Source organism: Anabrus simplex, chromosome 1 (assembly GCF_040414725.1).
Source record: "Anabrus simplex isolate iqAnaSimp1 chromosome 1, ASM4041472v1, whole genome shotgun sequence".
Taxonomy (NCBI): domain Eukaryota; kingdom Metazoa; phylum Arthropoda; class Insecta; order Orthoptera; family Tettigoniidae; genus Anabrus; species Anabrus simplex.
The window spans coordinates 1,047,595,215-1,047,621,203 of NC_090265.1; the positions used below are offsets into that span (position 1 = coordinate 1,047,595,215).

The 25,989-nt window shown below is 41.8% G+C and overlaps 1 protein-coding gene across 1 annotated transcript in view; it reads right to left on the reverse strand.

Annotated features, from left to right (window-relative positions):
* Positions 1–14,666, reverse strand: part of LOC137496975 (uncharacterized) — a 63,995-nt gene extending 49,329 nt beyond the window's left edge. The window contains exons 1-4 of the mRNA XM_068225208.1: positions 14,612–14,666; positions 14,428–14,522; positions 14,137–14,326; positions 13,925–14,045 (exon numbers count right to left, since the gene is read on the reverse strand). Coding sequence (XP_068081309.1) covers positions 13,925–14,045; positions 14,137–14,326; positions 14,428–14,450 — 334 coding nt within the window. The 5' untranslated portion in view covers positions 14,451–14,522; positions 14,612–14,666. The remainder of the gene's footprint in view (positions 1–13,924; positions 14,046–14,136; positions 14,327–14,427; positions 14,523–14,611) is intronic.
* Positions 14,667–25,989: the final 11,323 nt, after the last annotated feature.

A 25,989-nucleotide genomic window follows, 5' to 3' on the forward strand; every position in this document is an offset into this window, starting at 1 on the left:
AAAAAGGCGCCTGGCCCAGACGAGATCCAGAATTCTATAATTAAGAAATTAACCCTGAAAGCCCTTTCCCTACTCACCAGCATCTTCAATGCAATATTCAGGCTCCAGTACTACCCTGAACAGTGGAAGAGGGCTAGGATACCCGTATTTGGGAAACCAGTCATAGACAAGTTAGACACAAACAATTACAGACCCATCAGCCTTCTGGACGCCCTTAGTAAAGTATTCGAGAAAATACTACTGGAAAGGTTAATAGGGAAAGAAAAAAGAATAATTCGCAAAGAGCAATTTGACTTCAGGAACGGGCATTCTGCCCCACAATCACTCACGCGATTCTTAGAACAAGCCACCATCGGTTTCAATAAACAAACCTCTAAGAAAGGGACACGGGTTCGGTTTTCTTTGATATCCAAAAAGCATTCGACAAAGTCTGGCACGAAGGCCTACTAGCAAAACTATGAGAGTCCGAATTCCATTCAGGCTATATAAGACCGATAAAATCCTATCTGGAGGGCCGAGAGTTCCAAGTAGACGTACACAACACGCTGTCAAGCACGCGAAGGATTGGAGCGGGCGAAGCCCAAGGGTCCCTTAGTTGCCCAATCCTCTTCGTCCTATATACAAATTACATGCCAACTGCGGAACTTACTATCACACACCTCTACGCTGACGATACTATTATCACAGTCCAACACCCACAGCTAGCATGCACTCGGTCTAAAGCATGTACTGAGCCGTACATTTCTGTGATATGCGCAGAAACACTGTATCGTTGCCTCCTGCTGTACGCAGATTTCTTTGGAGTTCCTTAATCAGCTGTTTTTATGCACATTGCACGCTCTTCTCCCATTAACAAATTAATCAGTTGTTTGGTTATTGAGGTTACGATGGAGAGTGACGACGAATTTTTACAATCTTCATCCAGGGAAGAAGAAGAAGTGGTATTATTTTTCGTAAAAAGGAAAAGAAATGAAAATTATTTACGTAACGGTAATTAAATATCTTTCTTTAGTTATTTATGCATTGTGTTACATTAGGCCTATAGTTTATAAAGGCACAAAAGCTACCAGGTGAAACAAGATATAATTTAAATACGATGTGTTTTTCAGAAGAAACTGTTCCTCAGTGTAATGAAAATGAGTTTTTCGAGCATTTCCGCATTAGCCGAGGAGTTGCTCAAGATATTACAAATCTATATGAAAGAAGTGAACATTGCACTTTATATGTGACGTACTCTATCTTTCATATTTCAGCATTCATTAGATTGCGTTACTCCTATTCCTTCGAGTTCATGAACGAGAATCCATTCCAACAAAACCCAATCATGTATCAATCCCGGAACCAATACGAAGTCAGCGCATGCGTATAGAGCGATATATGGATGCGTCCATGTACTGACAGCAAACTGCGTGTTGGAAAGAACCTTAAAGTTGTAGGACTCCATTTTCGAAAACGGTGCTTTTGCCTTGTCAACTGTACGTGGATTGTTCAAGAGTTCGAAAGGCAAACACAATACAGTATACACCTAAACTTCAAATGGAAGGACATTAATATAGTTTGTTTCGAAGCTCTAAGGAAACAATATATTTTGTATTATATAACATGGTCTTTTACATGGTTTTAATATTATTTGTACCATCCATCAACCCGGTATCTTAAGCATTGAAAGTAACAATATAATAGAAATAAAATAATGTATTTCATGCAATATACGTCAAAAAGATGTGAGTTAATAAATATAATGCTTTAATTTGCTTTTGAATAAAGAGTTTAGAAACATCTAACTGTTGAATTACTAAACGCGGGCAAAGCCGCAGGCATATGCTAGTTATCTATATAATTATAAAAGGAAGTGTTTGACTGTGTGTCTGTCTGTGCGCGATGCCCAGAAGAATCTACACCAGGCAGAGATCTGAAATTTTGAACATAGGTCGATGGAAAGGGGTCCGAATGCACCTCAAAGCCGGAATTTTCATTTTAGCTTTCATTGGTGAGTTATGAACGGAAAACGATCGGAAAACGTGCATTGGGATATGACAATCCAATGTGCTGTCACCAAGATTGAATGCATAGAGTCGCTGTCGCTAGGCAACGTAAATAAGATAGGTTGTTGTTGTTGTTGTTATTGTTAGTCGTTTAGTCGCTTTCGACTCTCCGTGACCCCATAGACCAAAGTGCGCCATTTCTTCCTGTCGTATACTATTTTCCGAAGTCTTTCTAAATTGAGAGCCGTGGCTTCCTTGATGTAACCAATCCACCTCATCCGTTGTCGCCCTCTTCTCCTGTTACCATCAGTCTTCCCCAGTATTAAGGTCCTTTCCAGTGAATCATGTTTTCTCATAATACGACCGAAGTACTTTAGTTTTTGCCTGAGTATTTGACCTTCCAGTGAACAGCCTGGGTTGATTTCCTGTAATATAGACTTATTAGATCTCTTCGCAGTCCACGAAACTCTAAGGAGTTTTCTCCAACACCATAGTTCAAATGCGTCTATTCTTCGGCGGTTAGCCTTTCTTACTGGCCAGGTTTCGCTTCCGTACATTGCTACTGGGAAGACCATGGCCTTCACTATACGAATCTTCGTTCTTAAAGTTACGTCTCTACTCTTGAAAATATTATCAAGGTTGGCCATTGCCTTCCTCCCAAGGAGCAAGCGTCTCTTAATTTCATGGCTGCAATCGCCATCAGCAGTTATTTTGGAGTCCAAGTAGATGAAACTAGGAACAACCTCCATTGTTTCACCATTTATATGCCAGGAGGTGATAGGTTTAGTTGCCATGATCTTTGTTTTCTTGACATTCACCCTTAGTCCAGCTTTTGCACTTTCTTCTTTCACCATCATTAGTAGATACTTAAGTCGTTCTTCACTTTCTGCCAACAGGGTGGTGTCATCAGCATATCTAAGGTTATTTATATGTATCCCACCAATTTTAGCTCCAGTTTCTGTTTCATCTAATTTGGCATTCCTCATCACATACTCTGCATATAAGTTGAATAAGTAAGGTGACAATATGCAGCCTTGACGTACACCTTTCTCAATCTTGACCCATTCAGTTGTTCCATATAAGGTTCTCACCGTAGCTTCCTGATCAGAGTAGAGACTTCTCATAAGGCAAATAAGATGATCTGGTACTCCCATAGTCTTGAGTACTTGCCACAATTTATTGTGGTCGACACAGTCAAAGGCTTGAGCATAGTCAATAAAGCATAAGTATAGGTCTTTCTGGAATTCTCTTGCTTTCTCCATAATCCAGCGAATATTAGCAATTTGATCACTGGTTCCTCTTCCTTTGCGGAAACCGGCTTGTTCTTCAGGTAGTTCTCGATCTACATACTCCCGAAGCCTATTTTGCAGGATTTTGAACATAACCTTACTAGCATGCGATATAAGTGCGATTGTTCGGTAGTTTGAACATTCTTTAGCGCTGCCCTTCTTTGGAATTGGGGTGAACACTGAGTTTATCCAATCTTTTGGCCACTGCTGGGTTTTCCATATTTGCTGACATATCGAATGTAGCATTTTCACAGCATCCTCTCCTAGGATTTTGAACAGTTCTGCTGGGATTCCATCATAACCACTTGCCTTATTGTTTGCAATACTTTCTAGGGTCCACTTGACCTCACTTTCTAAGATATCTGATTCTGGCTCTGACAACAGAGTAACCTCATCATCAGGAGTATTCCCATCTTTCCTATACAAATCGCCTACATATTCCCTCCACATTTCTTTAATCTCCTCTGCTTCAGTAAGATCTTTTCCATTTTTATCTTTTATCATTCCAATCTTCGTCTGGAATTTCCCTCTGATGTCTCCAATTCTTACGAAAGATCTCTTGTCTTACCCAGTCTGTTATTTTCCTCAACTTCCATGCACTGTTCATTCAAAAAGGCATTCTTATCTCTTCTAGCTAGTTTATGAAACTCTGCGTTTAATTTAGACATCTTCGATCTTTCCCCTTTGATTTTTGCATTCCTTCTTTTTCTGCTATTTGTAGTGCTTCACCCGATAACCATTTGGCCTTCTTCTTGGGAATATGCTTTTCCGCTCTCTCCTTAACAACACAACGTACTTCTGAGCATAGCTCTTCTGGAACTCTATCTCTTAAATCTAATCCATGAAATCTGTTTTTAACCTCTACTGTATATTCAAGAGGTATGCTATTTAGGTCATATCTGCTTGATGGTTTGGCTCTGTCGATCCTTTTTAATTTGAGCCGGAATTTGGAAATTAACAGCTCGTGATCTGATCCACAATCAGCCCCAGGCCATGTTTTGGATGACTGTACAGCATTCCTCCACCTTTGACTACAGAGTATGTAGTCGATCTGATTCCGACATTTACCATCTGGCGAGGTCCAGGTGTATAGGCGTCGTTTGGGCAATTGAAACAGTGTGTTGGTAATGACCAGTGAGTTGTCTTGACAGAATTCTAGGAGTCTCTGCCCAGCTTCATTTGTTGTGCCAAGGCCAAATTTTCCCGTTACTCCATCTACAGTTTGATTTCCTACTTTGGCATTCCAGTCGCCAATAATGAAGACGACATCCTTCTTTGGTGTTAACTGTAGCAATTCTCGTAAGTCTTCATAGAACTGGTCAATATCTTCCTCTTCAGCTTCTGTGGTTGGTGCGTAAATTTGTATGACTGTGATGTTAAAAGATTGGCCTTGAAAACGTACAGACATCATTCTATCAGTTTTAAAATTGCACCCCATTATAGTGTTACGCACCCTGTTGCTAACTATGAGGGCAACTCCATTTTTCCTTTGGTTTTCATGTCTAGAATAGTAGACCATGTACTCATCTGTAGCAAATTCACCAATGCCAATCCATCTCACTTCGCTTATTCCCAGTATATCGATGCCCAGTCTCTTCATTTCTCGTTTTACTATATCCAGCTTTCCTTGATGCATGGATCTTACATTCCAAGTTCCTAAACAGTACTGTTCCTTGCAGCATCGCACATTTCTTGAAGCTTCCCTCAACGTAGTTCCCCCCGGAGATCCGACTGGGGAACTTGAAACTCCGGAATATTTTGAATTGAGCAAAGCTATGGGGTTTTCTTGGGAAATTACAGTGGTGGTTTCCCGTTGCCTTCCACTGTCCTCCACTCCTGTTGGCTCACTGACCCAGTTTCCCGCTGGGGTTGTAAACCCAACCTTCCACTGGGTTGCTCAGCTTAACAGGGGCACCACGCGTAAGTAGGATTTGGAGAATTGAGGTGTGAGAGGCAAAGTGAACTCTCTTGGTGAGTTCATATATTCGCATTACAGCCCCGTTTCTAGCCAGAGTCTCAAGATGTTCGTAGAGACTCCCCATATTCAAGGAGCCATTTTATGTCCAGGGCATAATGAACCGTTTTTGGTCTTATATGGTGTGAAGGCATATGACGCTGTTGATGGTGGTTCCTCCGTCGGATCGGGACGTACATTCTTGAGCTATTCGAGAGGAGTGGGCTATGTGCCGGCGCCGGGTTTCATCCTCTTCCTTCTTACTATCACATATAATGTCATTCATTTCATCTCATTAACTCCTCTGATTTGGTAGACGTCATGAAAGTCATCCGGTTATAAAAATTCGCTACGAAGATTCATCTCACTTCATACCCAAACCCCGTAGAGAAAGGGGATAAGGATTGGACACTTATACATTTAGAGGAAACATATATGACACAAGATAGACGATAATAATCAACAAGGAATAAAACATATATCAGTCAGGATGCCATTGTAAGTCCGTGGAATAGGAAGTCATTTTCCTTCAATCCATGATGTCTGTCTGTCTATCTTGCCTGGTAACGCGTCTGACGTGCAAACAGGCAGGTACTCCTCTAGGACCATTCCCACTCTCATTCCGCGCTCTCTCTCCTCTCAACGACTGCGGCTAGTGCTATGCACTACTCGCCCTGCTACGAGATCTTCAAGATGGACACACACTTGTCTCAGCCGGTTATCACTTCTCGGTACCTAGGCTTAGATAGGGAATTCTGTAAGTCAGGGCCCCATTCGTGTTGGACCAGTCCGCGCTTACTAGTTCGAACAAGCTCATCCCCACAATCACACACACAGGGCCAGGCTCATTCTTTCCAAAAGAGTAATCTTTCAAAGAGCAATTTGTCAATGAGCCTCCTACCTCACAGACACTCGACGAACACCAAGAACACCGAGAGCTGACGGAGAGTGATGAGGAGCCGTTATTACGGCACTCTAACCAGTCAGCGCCCGTCAACCCATCAGCGGAGGGCACAGCTCACTTCTCACTGCACTCCCCCCACCAACCACTCCCAAGATGGTAGGGCTGATCAGCCCCATACCATCATACCGGGACATCTTTAGGGATAACTTCCTTAAAATACCCCACACAAGCGCATAGCTTATCGCTAACGGCCCTCGCTACGATCAATGACCCGGCCGAGCCGAGACCGGTGGTGACTCACCGTAGCTCGTGCTCCCTGAGCAGTGAACGAAATGCGTCAGAGGAGTAGAGAACAGACTTAACACCTGACTCACTGCAAGTAAACCTGACGCAGGAAGTTTACGTAACGGGGTGCGCCATACGGCACTTTGCGCTCACCAGCACTAACAACACAACCCCCACCACAACAACAAGAACCACTCCTGCAACAACCCTGTCAATGCCCACTGGGAATCACATACTAGTGCAGCCGCTGCCCATTAGGCCGGCCAGCTCTCGGGCTGAGCCCCGAAACAGGAGCAGGCCACGCTGGGAAAGCGAAAACCAGAAGACATGACGTTATGTGCGAGTGAACGGGAAACGGAGCTAAGCCCCGAAGCGCCGGAACTCGCACATGGGAAGGAGCAGTCACATGACTTCCCTGAGCCACTGACTGAGAAGGAGAAACACAAACAGGAGACCAGATCTCCCCCGAATCCAAACCACCCCCTCATACCCAACGTATAAAAGTAATCGCCACGTAACGAAATACCCCAGAAAGTAAATATCGCCGCCCGATACTCTTCTTTTCTCTTTTTTGTAATGGCTGATCACTGCTGCCAACCTGCCTGGTTACATATTAAAATCACCAGACATAACCATAACAAACTAACCTCAATGTAAACACCGATAATAAATGTTTCCCTACCCTAGTAAATGATAAAAGTTAAGATGAAATAAATCAAGATATTCATAATTAAGTCGGTTTCCACGCTCAATGAGAAATTAAGGAAATAAACACCCTTTCTCACTCAAATTAATGTTACATATATCTGTCTTTATTTTGATATGCAGTAGGCGTCCTATAACCATATTCTTGAAAAGAGGGGCGTGTTAAACGATGCAATTTGTTTAATAAGTCTTTGCAGTGTGATTTTCGAAAGTCCAATGACTTCCCTTTCTTTTGCGCGAACATTTCCTTCTCTCTTCAATACCGGTAACCAGTAGCCTAAGGAGAGAGATTGGGCATATTTTCAGCCTGCAGGCTGGTTATATCTTCACGGTTATCAGGAAACATATAGGAATACTAATGTGCCAAGCTACGTGAACGGAAATTAGGTCAGCTTTCAAGCTCACTGCAGAATTGAATATTAGTTCTACTATCTACTTCTATCGTTTTCACATACACCGAGGTGCCAGTATTTCGTCCCGCAAGAGTTCTTTATGTACCAGTAGATCTAGACAAGAGGCTGGAGTATTTGAGCACTTTCAAATACCGCCGAACTCGAATCCGCCAACCTGAGCTAGTCATACATTCTCTCCTTCACTCGCTTAAATTAATGTTAAACATTTCCTGCCTTTATTCTGATGTATGCATTACTATAACTGCATTCTTAAAGGAAGGGGGGAGGGAATATAGATTGTATAATTCATTGCGATTTCTGCAAGTTCAAGGACTTACCACATAAGACATATGTCCTTCCTTTTAATAATAATGCTAACAGCTTTACATCCCACTAAGAACTTTTACGGTTTTCGGCATTTGGCATTTTAAACATATTTTCAGCTTACAAGTTGGTGTATCTCAAGCTTTCAACATTACGGAAACCAATGTACAAGAGCACTATGAGTCAAACAACATTACCAGATTTTTACATATATATTGGCTTAAATCACATGAAAACAGGTTGTGATGCAAGAATTGGATAGGAAAGAGGGCTAGGATCTAAAATGTAAATAAGCGTACAGACACAGCACTAGCCTGAAATGAAAATGACGGGCAAAAAAAAAAACTTCAGACCTGCCAACTGTGGGGTTCGAATACATCACCATCTCCTGAAACCAAGCTCACAGCAATGTGATCAAACTGCACAGCCAGTTCACTCAGTTTCCTATGACGCGTAATAGGCCTACCACATGGGCGACCCACTTACCTGTATATGGATCTTCAATTCTTCAATTATACATGTATGCAAAAACATTATGCACCTTAGTAAGAGGTACTTCCCTAGTTGGTTCTCTGATTGGTGCACGTATAACAAATATGTTTGGGAAGAAATACTTTTATTTTATATTTATTTATATCATAAAGAAGTCATGTTGTCATAGCAAAACGAATATGCAACGAAGAAATGAATCCGAAGAGATAAGCATTATTTACTGCATTAAATATTAGTTTATTTACATGTTAAGCGATATGTAGTAGTAATAATAATAATAATAATAACAACAACAAACGTGTGCAATAAGGAAAAAGGAAATAAATACAAGTAAATATAAATATAATTTACAACATTTAGAGCCATTCCATGGTCACTGAATTACAAAGCAGGGGTATGAATAAACAAACATAATAAACATGAATACTAATATTTAAAAAGCAAAAAGCAAAGTCATCTCCGTACAAACCATGAAAGCCATTGGAAGGGGGGAAGGCGAAGGCTTCCACTATCCATGACGTTGGCACTTGGTGGGGTGGGGTGGAGTGGTTAGCTCAACGCATGACGGCCTTTGCCCCCAATAGTTAACTGGTACTCATTTATCATACGCAAAACATTCCTTCCAAATTACGTTAAACCCCTGTCACGCATTATTATTATTATTATTATTATTATTATTATTATTATTATTATTATTATTATTATTATTAAATTGCAAATGGGAAATACCCCGGTGGCAACGGTCACTTACAGTAATGTGATAATAAAGTTAACATTATTACCCAACTACAACAAACAAACAAACAACAAGAGTACAAGAAGCAGATATATGGAAGGAAAATATAACAAGAATTACTGCTAGTTTAATATTCTAAATCGAGCAACATCATATACAAATTCACACATAACTTAAGTATTTACAGTGCTTAACAATTTGGCTTACAATATTATAGGTTGACCTTACTACTAGCTTAACATTATAAGTGATAATAAAGTGAAGTTAAACCGTAATTACCCTACAACAACAACATTACAACAAGCAAGAAATACTACTAATTTAACTTTCTAAATCCAGTGTCATTATATACATATTCACACACAACTTAAGTATTTCCAATACTTAACACTACAAATTACAATACTATAGATTGAACTTACTACTAGTTTAACACTACAAGTGATAATAAAGTTAAATCATACTACCCAACAACTACAACAACTCAAGTACAAAAAGGAATTCCATGGAAAAAAATATTACAAGAAATACTACTAGTCATTCTAAATCCAGCATCATGTACAGTTTCATACACAATTTAATTATTTCAAATACTTGCCACTGTGGCTTACAAAACTACAGATTGAGCTTACTACTAGCTTAACGTTATAAGTGATGATAAAATAAAGTTAAAAACATTGTTAATTAACCAAGAACAACAACAATTACAAAAACATGAGTACAGCAAGCACTTCCCTGGAAAGAGAATACCACAAGAAAAAGCCTCCCAGTTTCACAATCGAAACCAAGCAGAAAATCACAAATTCAGTGCCCGTAATTTACAACTTTTACTTTTCATTTTACACAAATGGTCTTCTTAAATGACTTGATACCAGAAGGGAATCTATCAAAGACTGCCGCAGGTAATTTATTCCAATCCCTTACGGTCCTGTTGACGAAGGAAAATTTGCCCACATCCGTATGCTGGTTTCTGGCCCTAATTTTATGCTTATGATAATTTCTCGATAAGTATGAGGGAGGTTCTAACCTATTCCTAATATAACTCCAAGCAGCCCTTCCCGTATACCGGTAGCTCTTATAAAGACCACACAGGCGAGCTCTAGTTCTTCTAGATTCAAGACTTTCCCAATTAATGGTATTCCTTCTATTCCCAGTTACGAAACGCATCGCTCTTCTTTGAACTTTCTCTAGGGAATTTATTAAACCAACATGCAGATCCATATTCGAGAATGGGTCTTACAAAGTATTTATAAGGTTTATTTAAACCTACTAAGGTGGTGAGCACATAAATAAGAATTCCAATGAAAGTATTTTCCTTCTGGACCTTCATGCCAGACAGATATTTTTTTTAACAAATTTTTTTCACTATAATATGATTTATCTATAGAGCGAAACCGCTATGCAGTGTGCGTATCATAGCAATCGAGATGGAATTGGTAATGTACTATGTATCTGTAGAGCCTATATACGACTTTTTACAATTACTTCTAAAGTGAATTTCAGCTGTGTGACAACGCTAAAAAGACTATGGACTTCGAGATTGGCATTCCTGAAGAGGGTTTTCTACACTTTCCCATTTTCACACATTGATTCAAGAGTCTGTATTGACTTGTGACAAAACCACTGTATTCTTCCGAAAACCACTGATAGGGACAGGTTTGGTTGTGATCCACCGAAAACAAATTATAATGACCAGTTAGGTAGTGATCCATCGAAAACCACTGATTGTCGCAGGGTTAGGTTAGGTTCGACAGGATTTGTAATTGAGCGACTGTTGTCATTGAAAAAACTGTCGTGACGACTGAAGGCAATAAACATAAAACTGAATCCATTGGTCTACATTCATTCAGTAGATACGCTAGGAACTGGCGAACCAAAACCGTACATACAAAGTTTACAGGAATCAACAAAACAGGATATTAATTCGTGGTACTCACTGTACTTTAAAGAGAAGAAATATCCAGTCAACAATAGCTGCAGTGAATATGCTTTTTCACTATTATTGTCTGGCCCCATGGCTAAATGGTTAGCGTGCTGGCCTTTGGTCACAGCGTGTGGGTTTGATTCTCGACAGGGTGGGGAATTTGAACCACCGTTGGTTAATTTCTCTGACACGGGGGCTGGGTGTATGTCGTCTTCATCAACATTTCACTATTATTGTGTAAAATAGAAAGTTACTAGTTTTGACAAGTACAGTATGTTCAACAGCGACTCCTGAATGATGACGGGCAGGATGTCCAACCTCACTAATCTATGTTCCAGACTATTTCTACTTAATTGTATTTGTCCTTTAATGTGATTTTGCCATTTTTGCTGAATATTGATGTGGCTGAAATGAAGGTGGATAAGCTACATGGTCTCCTTTATATAGGAAGAATGTATCGTGGAAATTAAACTCAATTTCGGTTTCATGTACATTACAGTTTCTCTAAGATATACTGATAGTAATTCAGTCATGTACGACGACGATGTATTTCATGGTAAAGACAGCTGCCTCTGTGGATCAGTGGTAGAGTGACGGCCTCCGAATCCCAAGATAGCGGGTTCAAACCCGGCAGAGGTAGTCGGATTTTTGAAGGGCAGAAAAAAGTCCATTCGACACTTCATGTCGTACGATGTCGGCATGTAAAAGATCTCTGGTGACACATTTGGTGTTTACCCGACAAAATTAATTAAATCTCAGCCACAGACGCCCAAGAGAGTTTCGGTTTACTCGGTCTGCCATCTAGTGGGCATAGAGTATAACGGAACGTCAAAATTGACGAGCAGACAGCCAGATGGCGTCAACTTGAAATGTCTGCACATGGTAGCTGAGGCCATACGATTATTATTATTATTATTATTATTATTATTATTATTATTATTATTATTATTATTATTATTATTATGGTAAAGACGAATTACTTTGCAATGCTATCTATCTTAATGGTAATGTACTATGTACCTCTACTAGTGTAGGCTACTGAGTGCATGATTCGAAGCAGTGTATCGATTCATTCAAGTGTCCGAGTGAATCGATTCACAGGAACGGCAAGCTCATGGCACACAAATCATGCACAATCACAGCTCAGTGAGCCACACGACACACACGGCTCCTTATAGACACACTGGACACTGGCAGGGAGTCGAGCTTTCGCTGCAGCGAGCCACAGTGAATCATGGCACACTGAAAGAATCGTACGCAGTCACGGATCAGTGAGACACAACACACACACGGTTCATTATCGGTACACTGGACATTGGCGAGGAGCCGAACTTCCTCTGAAGCAATACATACAGAGTCATGCTACACTGAAAAAATCGTATGCTATAATGGACTCTCGAGCTCAGCTCATTTGAAAATAATACCTATTCGCTTTCACTGTCCTCTTCTTACAGGGAGTTTTAAACAATACATGGATTTATTTGCAGTGTTTAAAAGATAGAACACAATTCCAAAGTACCTAGGTTGTAAGTAGGTAGTCAATTAGGTTATTCTAATTACTGTATTAGTTTAATCAATCAGTATCTTTATAACTAGTTGACGTTCGACAATTACTTAAACTCAGCTATCTAGCCTCCACGCCTGGCTGAGTGGCTCAGACGGTCGAGGCGCTGGCCTTCTGAACCCAACTTGGCAGGGCCGAGCTCAGTGCGGTGGTATTTGAAGGTGCTCAGCCTCGTGTCAGTAGATTTACTGACACATAAAAGAGCTCCTGCAGGACTAAATTCCAGCACCTCGACGTCTCAAAAAAACCCTAAAAGTTGATAGTGGGACATAAAGCCAATAACATTATTATTTAGCCTACCCTATGACTATGAGTCATGCTCATGACCACTCGAAATTGTCTGTTTTATATTTGGAAGAACCACTCAGTATTCTCTTAGTTTCTATGTCGCATCATTGCACAATACTTCAATAATCGAATCACGAGGTTACCGATGTACGTGGACAGTGAGTATGTAAGTAGACTGATGCAATAGCTTAAATAAATGATGTTTAATCAGAAAACCAGTGGGCTACTGTACATCTCCTGCAGCCTATACAAAATATGACGATTTAAAAAAAGCCTCTGCTGATAGAAAAAGACATTTTCAAAGGTGACCGAGTTAGCTGGCCGTGCGTTTAGGGTCGCGTAGCTATGAGCTTGCATTCGGGGAATGGTGGGTTCAAATCCTACCGTCGGCAGCCGTTAAAATGGTTTTCGGTGGTTTCCCATTTTCACACCAGACACATGCTTGTGCTGTACCTTAATTAAGACCACGGCCGCTTCCTTCCCACTGCTAGCCCTTTCCTCTCTCTTCTATCCTCTTTGTCGCCATAAGACCTATCTGTGTTGGTGCGACGTAAAGCAAACTGACTTATATTTAATATGTGGGCTACTTATTGTGGACACAGGTATTTTTATATGTAATTATCTTTATATATATACAGTATATGTGAGTTGTGACTTTCAGAGAACTGTGGAAAACCATTAGATATTGTATAAAATTTGAGTTATGTCAGTATTTTAACAGGCGTACAATGTTTACATCGTGTATTGGTGACAGAGTTCTGTCTCCCTCTCTCTCTCCCCCCCTCGCCCGCTCCTCCTCACATTGCGCCACAGCAGTTCTAGATAATTCCACTCCGATTGGACACTGATCCCCACCTGCACATCTATACCGCCCTGTAACTAGTAGATACACAATTCCCACAATTTTGAAATGTAACTTCGTTATATCAGAAAGGACGGGGCAATCAGAAATGTATTATTTCCCAGCAAAGTTATAACATTCTTAATCTCATGGAATGGCTCTTACAATGGTACAGCTAACTCCTCGGCTTCTGTTCTTTCTTCTTCTTCTTCTTCTTCTTCATCTTCCTCCTCTGATTCACTGCTTCCATGATGAATGACTAGTTCCTCCACTTCATGAAGATCTCTCACCTCATTATTGTAAAACTCGACAATCTTCTTCTCAGTGTGTTTCACTTCATTTCTCCACATCTCTGCTGTCACCTATAAGATATATTGAAGTATCACAACCTGACAAGTATATTATAAACTCCACTTGCCTATATCCAATAAATAACATTTCCACTTGGCCTACCTGATCAAGAGATTCTTTCCACACAGCTGTAGCTCTGTCCAATCCGTGACCAGGTCTTGAAGCCACTGTTTTGTTATAATACTGTTTTGCCACAGACCATACAAATTCGATGGCATTGAAAAATGAGTGGTATGGAGGAAGTCGTAAGACAGTATGGCCTTCACTGTGCAGCATCTCGTCAACAATGTACCTGGTTTTAAAGAAACAGAGAAATATTGTTATGCATACATGAAAGTCAAATACACGAGTGTAAACAACATTATCTAAACTTATGTTTACGTGCTTCTGTACCTCTTTAAGTGACTTCGATTCATATTACACAACCTTTGCAGCTCATCTTTTGTAGCATTTTCTGGTGGAGAAACTCCATTCTGCCTTAACCATGGCTGTAAATTAAAGGAAAAATAAAAATTAATTTATGTAACATCATTAAACATCATTCAGTAGAAGGAAATATTCAATTAAGTATAATTACCACTAATTGATCCTTCCTCCATTTCGTTGTTGGTTGATGCTCAACAAGCTTACAGTGATATGGTGCATTATCCATTACAATAACACAGGGTCCTATATTTCTTAATCCTACGATTAATTGCGTCTTCACCCACATCTGAAATTTCTCGCTGTTCATAGCACCATGGTAATCCTGATTTCTCTTCAAGTTTGTAGCAAATATCAAATCAGCACCTGTAAGAATTTTAAGTTTTAGTATGAAGTTATTTCTTCTAAAAAAAGTAGTACCTCTCTAAGGTTAATCATTGGCCTAAAGTGAATACCTGCAAGTCTTTTTAATAACCAAGAGATCCCTTAACAGTGGAGAAGTCAAAATCAAAAACCACGCACAGAGCTCAATGAGCGGTAAGTTATAATGCCACTTCCGATCTAGTGCCAGTCAATTTCAATCAATCAGTCACCACTGATCTGCACTTAGGACAGTCGCCCAGGTGGAAGATGTAGTTTCAGGGATAGCCCTAGTATTTTCTTCAATAATTGCAAAGAATTTGGAAATTTATTGAACATCTCCCTTGGTAAATTACTCCAATCCCTAACTCCCTTCTTAAAAAACCAAATATTTGCCCCACTTTTCATCAACTTTATCACTGTACTGTGATCTTACCTACTTTTAAAATACCACTGAAACGTATTCGTCTACCAATGTCATTCCACACCACCTATCCACCGACAGCTCGGAATATACCACTTAGTCCAGCAACTTGTCTCCTTTCACCCAAGTCTTCCCAGCCCAAACCCGACAAAATTTTTGTAACGCTACTCTTTTGTCAGAAATCACCCACAACAAATCGTGCTTCTGTCTTCTGAACTTTTCCAATTCTCAAACCAAGTAATCCCAGTGAGGGTCTCATACACAGGAACTGTACTTAAGTTGGGGTCTTATCAGAGACTTATGTGCCCCCCCTACATCCGTACTACAAATCCTAAATACCCTCATAACTATGTAAAGAGAGATAACCTCACTACAATAAAATGAAGTAAAATAAAGTAAGAACATACCAGGTACAAAGCCATCTTTCATTCCAGCATGAACAATAACCAGTCTTCCTCCCTCAGACACAGGTCGACGAATTACTCCTTGAACATCATGTCCAGATTTGTGTGGTTTATTCCAGGAGTATGTGGGTGACCCTGAAAGAGAAATGCACAATTGAAACCAAAGACACCTGATGAAGATAAATTATTCCAAGATTTTTTATATAAAATGTAATATAGAACATATATATTCACCATTCATAAAAATTCAAGTCTCATCCAAGAAAACAACAGGTTTTGGTTTCTCACTGTCCTTATTACGCATGTATTCCCTCAGAAAACAGGATCTCTTAAAACAAATGTCTTCATTTTCTCTAACATACGCATAGGGATCACCTTTACTCCACACAAACCCCATGGCCTTCAAAATTCTACTTAATGATGTATCGGAGCCCTTGTACAAATAAGTGTCATAATTTGCTTTCATGTGGTCGAAAACCTTTCTTACAGTTACGACTTCTCCTGTGGGAAGAAAAAAGAGAGTTACAAGGGACTCAAAAGAGCTGTATGACAATACATGCACAAAACATTTCTGGGAGCTTATCTCACCTGCGTGCCAATTTCTATAAATAATGTTGCAAAAAATTCCTTATGAAGTCACCTTACCTTTATGTAATTTATCATAAATAAACCTTGCTATCGCTTCCTTAGAAAAACTGTCTATGCCGGTCACTGGATGTTCACGCTTTCGGCGTTTACCTGGTGTAGAAAATTCAACTCCCTTCTTGAAATTTCCTATTACTTTCGGACTAAACCGAAACTACACTGTAAGAATACACACACAGAAATATATTACATACACATATACCGTAAGTCAACATGAATACACAAAGGTTAAGTCTACAAACCGTATCGAAGTCGACACAAGACATGGTATAGGCCTAGGCCTACATGATCAGGTTAGGTTAGGTTAGGTTCAGAATGAAATACTGCTCCATTTCAACTGATTGTCATTATGCCAGAAACTTATCATAGAAACAAGATAAAAACGAACACTTACCCCAGTTAATAATGCAACTCTTGCCATTAGCTTCGTATCACTACGACTGATACCTTCTCCGTCGTCTTCCTGTTTCAATTGCTCGTAGCAATGTACAAGCATTTCTTGACCTGATGCTTGTAAAGGACGTAACCTTGGTTTCCTTTTCGGAGGAGTTTTTGCAGATTTTTCTTCCTTCTTAGACATCCCAATCGAATTCTGTTCGTATAAGTATGGGACGAAATAGGAACGTAATTAATAAAATGATGTGCTCATCATTTCACACAAACTATGTTATTAAATGCATTATCCGAACATGCCACAATTCTACTTACCTGGTATTAGCCAAATAGATTTACAATCCCACAGAAAAAGAAAATATGCTTTAAATATTCTCGCAAATGTATCGCTAGTGACTTTAAAGGCAATACGGTGACAACACGCAATTCACGCTAGAACAGTGACTGAACGTTGCCAACGTGCCAGATTAACGGTAACAGTAAGACGTCGTATCGGCAAGTAGGGTCCCTAAACTGTATGGTTACCGACACTGAAAAAGACCCAACAGCAAGAAAAGTACCTATAAATCAATACCTTAATATTACAGGGGAGAAAGGGTAAGGTTGCACCCTTAGGGTACGTCCTTACACGCCCGGGACTATAGTGGTCAGCCTCCCGGAAGCCGGGAAAGCGGGACCTAGTTCCACCAACCCGAGCGAAGAGACGGCACACAAAGGAAGGAAAGAGGGCAAAAAGGAACAGACTCGGTGGATGGCGCCACCTAAAGTCCCCCCCCCCCCAGCGAGCGGGCAACTCGGACGAGGCGCAACTGGTGATGGACCTGTCAGGTATATCCCGGGAGGCCGACTCAAAGTCTTGAGGGAGAGGAGCTAAGCGCACCCAGGGTGACCAAACCCTTGGACCCAGCCGGGATACCGGGGCGACGGTTACAGGGAGGCCAAGGGGAGGAATAAGACGAGGAAAGACCCCAAGCCCCTGAGCCGCAAGGCCCAGAAAGACGGGGCTCATAAAACCGAGTACCCGAGCCGATAGCTCTAACGACACATTTATCAGCTCCATTCAGCCATCACCCACCAAGCCACAGAACACAACACACACGAGGAAGACACAGCAGAAACTACCTCAACCAACAAAAACAACCACCCGTAAGGGGTCAGCCCCCCCCCCACTAACAACACAAAACTAATCGAAATGGAGCGTCTCAAAAAGCTGGCACATGAACAGAGAAATAATTATTTCTCCAGGCCGAGATTAAATGCGCACGAAGCAGTCCGGCTACACATGTCCAGCTATGAGAGCTACGAAATTGCTATCCGAGTGCTGAACGGGCTGAATATCAAATTTGTAAGGATATTGCCCAACGCCAGAGTGAAGCGATTTGTAGTGAGAACGCCCATCAACACATACCAGTCGGAGGATATCGGGTTTGCGCTGCCTCTTCTTGGTTGCCGTGGCGGGCACGCCAGGAGCGGACAACCTGAGGAGAATGCGGATGCTCTCGAATATGCTGGTGTCGGTCGATCGTACCGCCCCTCCAGCCACTGGCCCCCAATGTGGAGTGTGTCAGAGGCACGAGCATCTAGGGGCGGCCTGCCGACTGGATCCCAGATGCGCCGCCTCCCACTTGTCTCGCGACTGCCCCCACGTAATCTAAGTGCGCTAACTGCGGGGAGAAGCACGCGGCTAACTATAAGGAATGTCCCAGATGCAGGGAATTCGAAGCCACATTTCAAGGCAAAGGGCCAAGAGGTGACGAGCATGGCGACCCTAAAGCCCAAGCTGGCCCCTCAGGCTAAAAGGACCCTTCAGGTCCTGCAAGCCCTTCAGACAAAAGGGGCCAAAAGAAAGGCCTTTCAGGCGGAGGCAAACTCAATTTGCAACCCCCACGGTCGGAGAACCTACCCCAGCCACTCCCACAACCGTCCAAAGTAAGATCTCCAAAAATAATAGAAATAAGAAAGCACAGCCCCCTCCAACAAACAAAAGGCATGACAAGTCCACGCAAGCTGCCCCAGGACTCCCCCCCCCCCGCCGCACCATACCAGCCTCACCCATCATATCACCTACACCTGACACACCAAACCAGGTACAGCAGCCCGCAGAGAACATGGCAGGAGGGGTGTTCAAGGATAGACGAAATAATGAAAAGCGTTTTCCTGAACTTGAACCTCACCACAATCATAACCTCTGGAGTTATGATGGTCAGCATGCTGGCTGCGGCCCTGTCATTGCCCTGGTTAAGCGGCCTGGCGAATGCTATCTCTTACCTCCTGACCCAATATGCCTGAACAACCCAGCGACGATAACAATAATAATAACGGCACCAACAGCCAGGGGCTTCGAGTATAAATATGGAACTGCCAGGGCACCAGATCCAGTAAATACGAACTTGAAGCCTTCCTAGCAGCGAACACCATACATGTAGCACTCCTAATAGAAACCACCGGGGTCGAAATTCACCATGAGAGGCTACAAAGTACACAGGCGTGACAAGGCCAATCGAGTCGGCGGGGTGGCAGTTGTGGTGAGGAAAGACATCAAACATATGGAGCTAGACTTACCAGAGCTGGTCGAACTGGAGGCATGCGGAATTGCCATGCCAGTGCGAAGAACACTCATTAATGTCATATCGGCATACATCAGGTCGAGAAGCCTAAGCACACAAGACATAGAATCAGTACTAAGGCTAAACCGCAACACAATACTAGAAGACCTAAATTCAAAACACGCCAGCTGGGGATGCCTGTGTCCTAATTCAGCAGGCACAAGGCTGTATAACCCCATGCTATCCCAGGACTATGTGGTAACAGCCCCCAGCGAGCCCACGTTCCTAGCACCTAACGGACAGACCTCCGACATACTGGACATAGCCCTACTGCGACATATTCCTCAAGGGCATAGCATAACAGTAGTGAACAACCTTGGGTCGAGGCACCAACCAGTTATTTTTACACTAAATGCGAACGCAGAGGAATATGAGAACAACCCCAAGCCCCGGCTCACTATAAAACAGCCAAATGGGGTAAATTCGAACACAAACTAGACACTTCTACAGGGATGCGAGGGCATGCTATTAAACACCACAGCCCAAAATAGACAAAGCAGTCAAAACCCTAGTAGAAGTGATACAGGCAGCCACAACAGCTAGCATCCCGGTATACAAGCGTAAACATAACACCAACATCGAGATACCGGCCCACATTAAAGACCTAATCCGTAAGCGCAACCACCACAGGCGCAACTGGGCCCAAAATCACCGCGACAACGACTGAGAAATCAAAAACCACCTTAAAGCCGAAATCGAAACGCAACTACTGGAACATAGGTTGCGGGTCTGGAACAACAAACTGAGTACGTTTGACACAAACACCAGACCGGTGTGGAACTTAGCGAGATATTTCACGCGAGAACCACACGTGATCCCAACAATACAGGGACCAAATGGACCAGTATACGAGAACCGAGGTAAAGCTGAGGTCATAGCAGACTCACTGGAAGCGGCTTTTACACCCAACGAGGAACCGTCCAATCCCGCTTTCACTAGACGAACAGAGGCTAAGGTAGCGGAATTCCTCGCAAACGCACCCAAGCCCGAGGTTAAGATGACTAACATACATGAAATCAAGTGGATAATAGATCATCTTAACCCAAAGAAAGCAGCCGGTCCCGACGAGATCCAAAACATAATAATCAAGAAATTAACTCAGAGCCCTCTCACTCTACGGTACTCACCAAGACATATAATGCAATGCTACAATTGCAATATTATCCAGAGCCATGAAAAAAGGCGAGGATCCTTGTGTTTGGGAAAGCAGACAGGGACAAATCTGACCCAAATAACTACCGACCCATCAGCCTCCTGGATGCCCTCAGCAAAATATTCGAGAAAATACTGCTGAAAAGGCTAAATGCACATATCAAGGACAAAGGAATCATCCGAAATGAACAATTTGGTTTTAGAAACGGCCACTCCGCCCCGCAACTGCTAACCCGGTTCATCGAACAAGCGACCCTCGGACTAAGCAAGCGGAGGGATACAGGCACGGTATTCCTTGATATCCAGAAGGCATTTGATAAAATGTGGCACGAAGGCCTATTAGCGAAACTAATAGGCTGCGAATTCCAAGCAGGGTACATAAGACTAAGTCATACTTGGAGGGCTAAGAGTTCCAAGCAGACGTTCATAACACACTGACAAGCACGCGAACGATCAGGGCAGGCGTAGCCCAAGGGTCACTATTAGGCCCAATCCTGTTCGTCCTATTTACTAACGACATGCCAATAGCGGAACTCACTACCAAGCACCTCTACGCTGACGACGCTGCCATCACAGTACAACACCCTCTGCTAGCGTACACAAATAGCACTGCGAACTCTCAAGCCCTGGCTAACGAAATGCCATATTAAGATCAATGTTGACAAATGCCAAGCTGTGTTGTTTACTAGAAAGAACAGACGCACGCACAGGTCTGTCAACATTAAACAGCGTAAGCTATTTAAACAAGATATAGCATGGCACGACAAAGGCATATACCTGGGAGTAGTCCTAGATAGGAAGCTAACCATGCTACATCACATTAAAGCCATCCAGCGGAAAACACACATACAACTAATACAGCTCTATCCCATACTGAACAAGATGATGCTCGATGATGATGCTTGTTGTTTTGAGGGGCCTAACATCGAGGTCATCGGCCCCTGATGGTACGAAATGAGACGAAATGCAATGACAAAATAAAAATCCAAAATCCTCCACTGTCCAGAATACAAAGCGTGAGAACCAAAAAATGAACGGATGGATATGAAATTAAAACAATCAGTGGAGCCGACCCGCAATGCCTCAGTCTCAGAAACTGACGGAGAACAATATTAATACTGACCAAGGGACTGCTTCTATAGCTCAATACTGAATCGATGATGCTTGCAAGCTAAAGGGGTTAAAAATATAGGTTATCGGCCTCTCATAATGGTACATATCCCTTGAAAATAGATCCATGGTATTTGACATAGTGCGGTACTAATCAAAAGTATCGTAGACTCGCGGTATTCTAAACATTATGGTACTACTCACGTGTAATGAAATTCGCACAGGTAATACAGACCTATGTGGTTTCACACATAGCGGCGCCATTTACAGGCAACCCAAACCTATGGTTTTCATCACGTGTGTACTAACCACAGGGACTCGTACTATCCCGTGGTGTTTCTTATACAGTGGGTACTAATCATAGGCAAGCCAGAACCCTGGTGTCGCTCATATAGTGCTACTAATCACAGGTACCGTAAAAGCCTGACCGCACGGTGCTCCTAATTGCTACTAATCACAAACCTGTTTGGTACCTAACGTAGTAATACGCGCAAGTAATAGCGACCCATGGTGTTCCCCGCGTGGTGGTACTAATCACAAGCAGTTTCATGGTTCTAGTCCAATCATCCCTTGGTCGCCCCTTTTAGTCGCCTCTTACGACAGGCAGGGGATACCATGGGTGTAACAAGAAATCCAGTATCAACATGAAAGTAGCAACTAACATGTACAAGGCCTTAATTAGGCCAATAATCACGTACGCAGCGCTCGCATTGGGCCACACTGCTATGACGAACCTGGATAAACTGAAACTAATACAAAATAAATGCATTCGATCAGTGGCTAGACTCCCAATTAACACACCAATATGCCACCTACATAAAATTGCGAATGTCAGCTCGATAAGACATCACATACGAAAACAAACACTCCAAATGTACACGAAGTCATGGAGTAATAAGATCAACCCGCTGGTCAGTGGAATAGGACGCTACAACGTCGATCTGTACACAAAATACCCCACTCCGAAACACATTCTGTTCAGCCACAGGGTTAAGAGGCCGGCGGTCCAAAAATATCCCCCTCCTAGGCTGACACCCACTCACTACTTCTCACCACACAATTCTTCCCCACACTTGTATATATGCACACATCGATTCTGGCTGCTATGTTACAGCTATAACCACCACAGGGAAGCAAGCGAGGAAGGATTGAGAGAAGAAATTCAAATAATGAAGGCAACGCAGCCATATAATAAGAGATGACTCAATCAACCTCCGCCCCCGCCAGTGACAAGGGAGTGGAAAGAAGGCCCATCTCCAGAAGATACTAACAATTCTAATATGCAATTATTTCATTAATTTCATTGTTCTCAGTTACATTGTTTTACAGGACATGAGAGGGGAAGTGCAACCCACACTTTATTGATATTGAGATGTGTATAAATGTATATAATTACAGATTGCAATGACAAGTGTGTGCCACCAACACCGCAAGAACGAGACGTCATCGGGCGAAAAAGAAGCAGCCCCTTACTTTAAATAAGGCTTGGCTCTATTTCCCTTCTCCTTAAAGGAGTCTTGGCACCAGGGACCGCTGGCTGCTGGACCAAGGGACTAATTTGTGGCCCAAAGCCCAGACACTAGTGGACCTGAGCCGCACCCGGCAGTGACAAGAAGGACTGATCCCCATAATAACTGAGAAACGCAAGGAAATTGGTTATGATTGCATGACACATGTTCCTAACTATCACAACCTCTGGACTTCTCCAGCCCATATCCTTGCATGTTCTATCAAAAGATGTCAGGTTTTACATGTAAGCTCTTTCTACTTCCGCCTATGTTGTCTTTCCCTGACCCTTAATACCACTTTATCAACACAAACCTTGCCGTACATTTTCGACTCTTCCCTATCTCTTTCTTCTTAGAAAATTATAGCATGTCAGAGGCAATGTAGATTGAGCTGATTGCCACGCGGGGGGTGGGGGGGTGGGTGCGGGCTTCGGCTCCTTCCCCCCCCCCCAGAAAAAAGTGCAGCGAGAGCAGTGGCGTGCGGTGGTTTCGAAAAGTGGGCATGCTGTCCAAAATAGGACGTACTAATTAACGGATGTAGGAAGTACAATTTAACGTACATCATTATATAAAGAATGTAACCAAGCTCTAACCATATAAAGTTAAGTGTAATCTCATGAAAATTGAAGGACTTCTAACCAGAACGTACGGTATCATGTCAAATCCTTGGCGTTTCAGGAAATACAAAATAATTAGCGACATCACATTTGTAGATTTAAAAAATCGATATAATTTTTAAAGCTGCAATTAACTTATTAAGATGTATAGAAATAGTTTATTTATTCCCAATGACAGTGCATAATCCATAAGAAAAAGGAAGACAAGCGTGCCATTGTTGCGTTTTTGTCTGAAAATTATTTTATTCAAGTTCCCTACTTCAAAATTCATAGATTAGTAGAAATCACTTTTATTTAATGAATTACCTGTCACTTCTGTTAAAAAACTCCTTGATCTCTTATTTATGTATCAGAATACTTTCTGTCCTCTTACAGCCACGAAGCCGACTTGAAATACCTCTGACACTGATGCAACACCATCGTGCATATTACATTGTACACATAGGCTTATCTCAAAATTATTAGTAACTTATTTGCTACGTTTTTGCAGACGTTCTTCTATTGTCCACTGTATGCTCTACTACTAACAAAACTATGCAGTAAGTCCCTCCACAACATTTTTTGTTGCTTTGAGTCTACTTTAAGGTGAAATCTAGTCGTCTCTCTTCTGTATGTGAATGTTGTGATGACATCATAAAATGTGTCTATGCTTATCAGTTCGTGCAGACCTTCCTTTTCTATGAACAGAACTGCCAAGCCTGAAAGTCGCTCTTGACTCTGTGTTGACCTCGTAATCCTCCTGAGAGCTTAAAATGATCTTTCAACTGACGCTGTTGTGCTTGGAACAGTTACTATAAGTACACCCAACTTGTACACTTCAGACAGAGCTGCATCTAATTGTTTGCTTTTCAGAGAACACACTAACTGATGAGGGTATTGACCATAAAATTCGTCAAACGAATACAGCACGGTAAGTTCATTCTTCAGTCGGATAGAATCAAACAAGTATTTATAAGACAGTTCAAGATTTTCACAAGCAGAAAGAGGTAAAGTAGCTCTGTGCGCTTCATACTTCAGAGGATCCAACAAGGATGTAAGTTGTAATTGGTTTAATGATCCAAAACGTTCGTCTAATTGTGCAATAATGTTGTCAAAATAGAGCGGTAAAGACATTCCCTTGAAATTATTGGATCTTCTTCCCGACATTATCGTTTAGTTGGTGGAGAGTCTTCGACACCATGAATGACCAGAGTCTCGGCCCAAGTTACGCCGCACTTATTCCTGAGGTTTATTCTCTTTTGATTTCGTGAAATTTATCGGAGCAATATAGGACGTATGAATGTTTGGATTGAAGAACATTGAAAAGGATATCAGTGGAGGTAAAGATGTTGCTAAAAATCAGTAACGAAAATGAAGTTTTAAAACTAGTTGGAAATCTCATGAAACCTTGTGCCGCTACTACTGTTCACTGTCCCAGTTTGAGCTTTCACCTAAAACACTCCGAAAAAATTCAAGGAATGTAGTGCGATGTTCTTTCACTGAGTGAACAAGACGAGATGAAAAATTCTACCGTGCTGGAGCATTTCTAGGCATCCTCTTACCTGTAAATTCTTTCAGTTCATGAGATCGTTTAGAGGGCTTGTCCTAATCACGTTAAGGTCTGAAAACACCAGGTAAATGCTGGGGCTGTACCTTAATAAAGTCCACGGCCGCTTCCTTCCCAGTCCTAGCCCTTTTCTGTCCCATCGTCGCCATTAGATCTATCTGTGTCGGTGCGACGTAAAGCCAATAGCAAAAAAAAAAAAAAAAAAAAAAAATCCTTGATACAGGAAACTGACTGTGACAAAATCAGATTAAGCTTGCGACTAAAGCAATGGATAAATATGTCCTTCGGAAAGAGTTCTTGCACTTTGGTTCTTAGTCGATTTGTGTGGCCGGCCATCACAGCTGCCCCGTCAAACGTTTGAGCAGCTAACCTGTAGTTTAAGTCAAACTCAGTAACAATGTTTTTAACATGTTCAAGCACAACACTGGCTGTTCGATCTGCGCTGACATCAGTGAAAGAAATGAACCTTTCGTGAGCTTTGCCACTTTCAGATTCAACGTATCTCAGACTAGTTGATAGTTGAGACGAATTCATGTCTGAAGTTTCGTCAAGAAAAAAGGCAACAAAGATAGCGTGTTTTATTTCTGACTTCACATTTTTCAAAACTACATCACTGACAGCCTTTAATAATTCATTTTGTATCCTGTTTGAAGTTTCGCGAAACACGGTGGACGTTTCTTGGTGGGTACATAACGACGCATCGTAAATGGCGAGTAAGTTCAATGCACCCAAATAAGCACCCCTGTCAAAGAATCTTCACCCTCAGA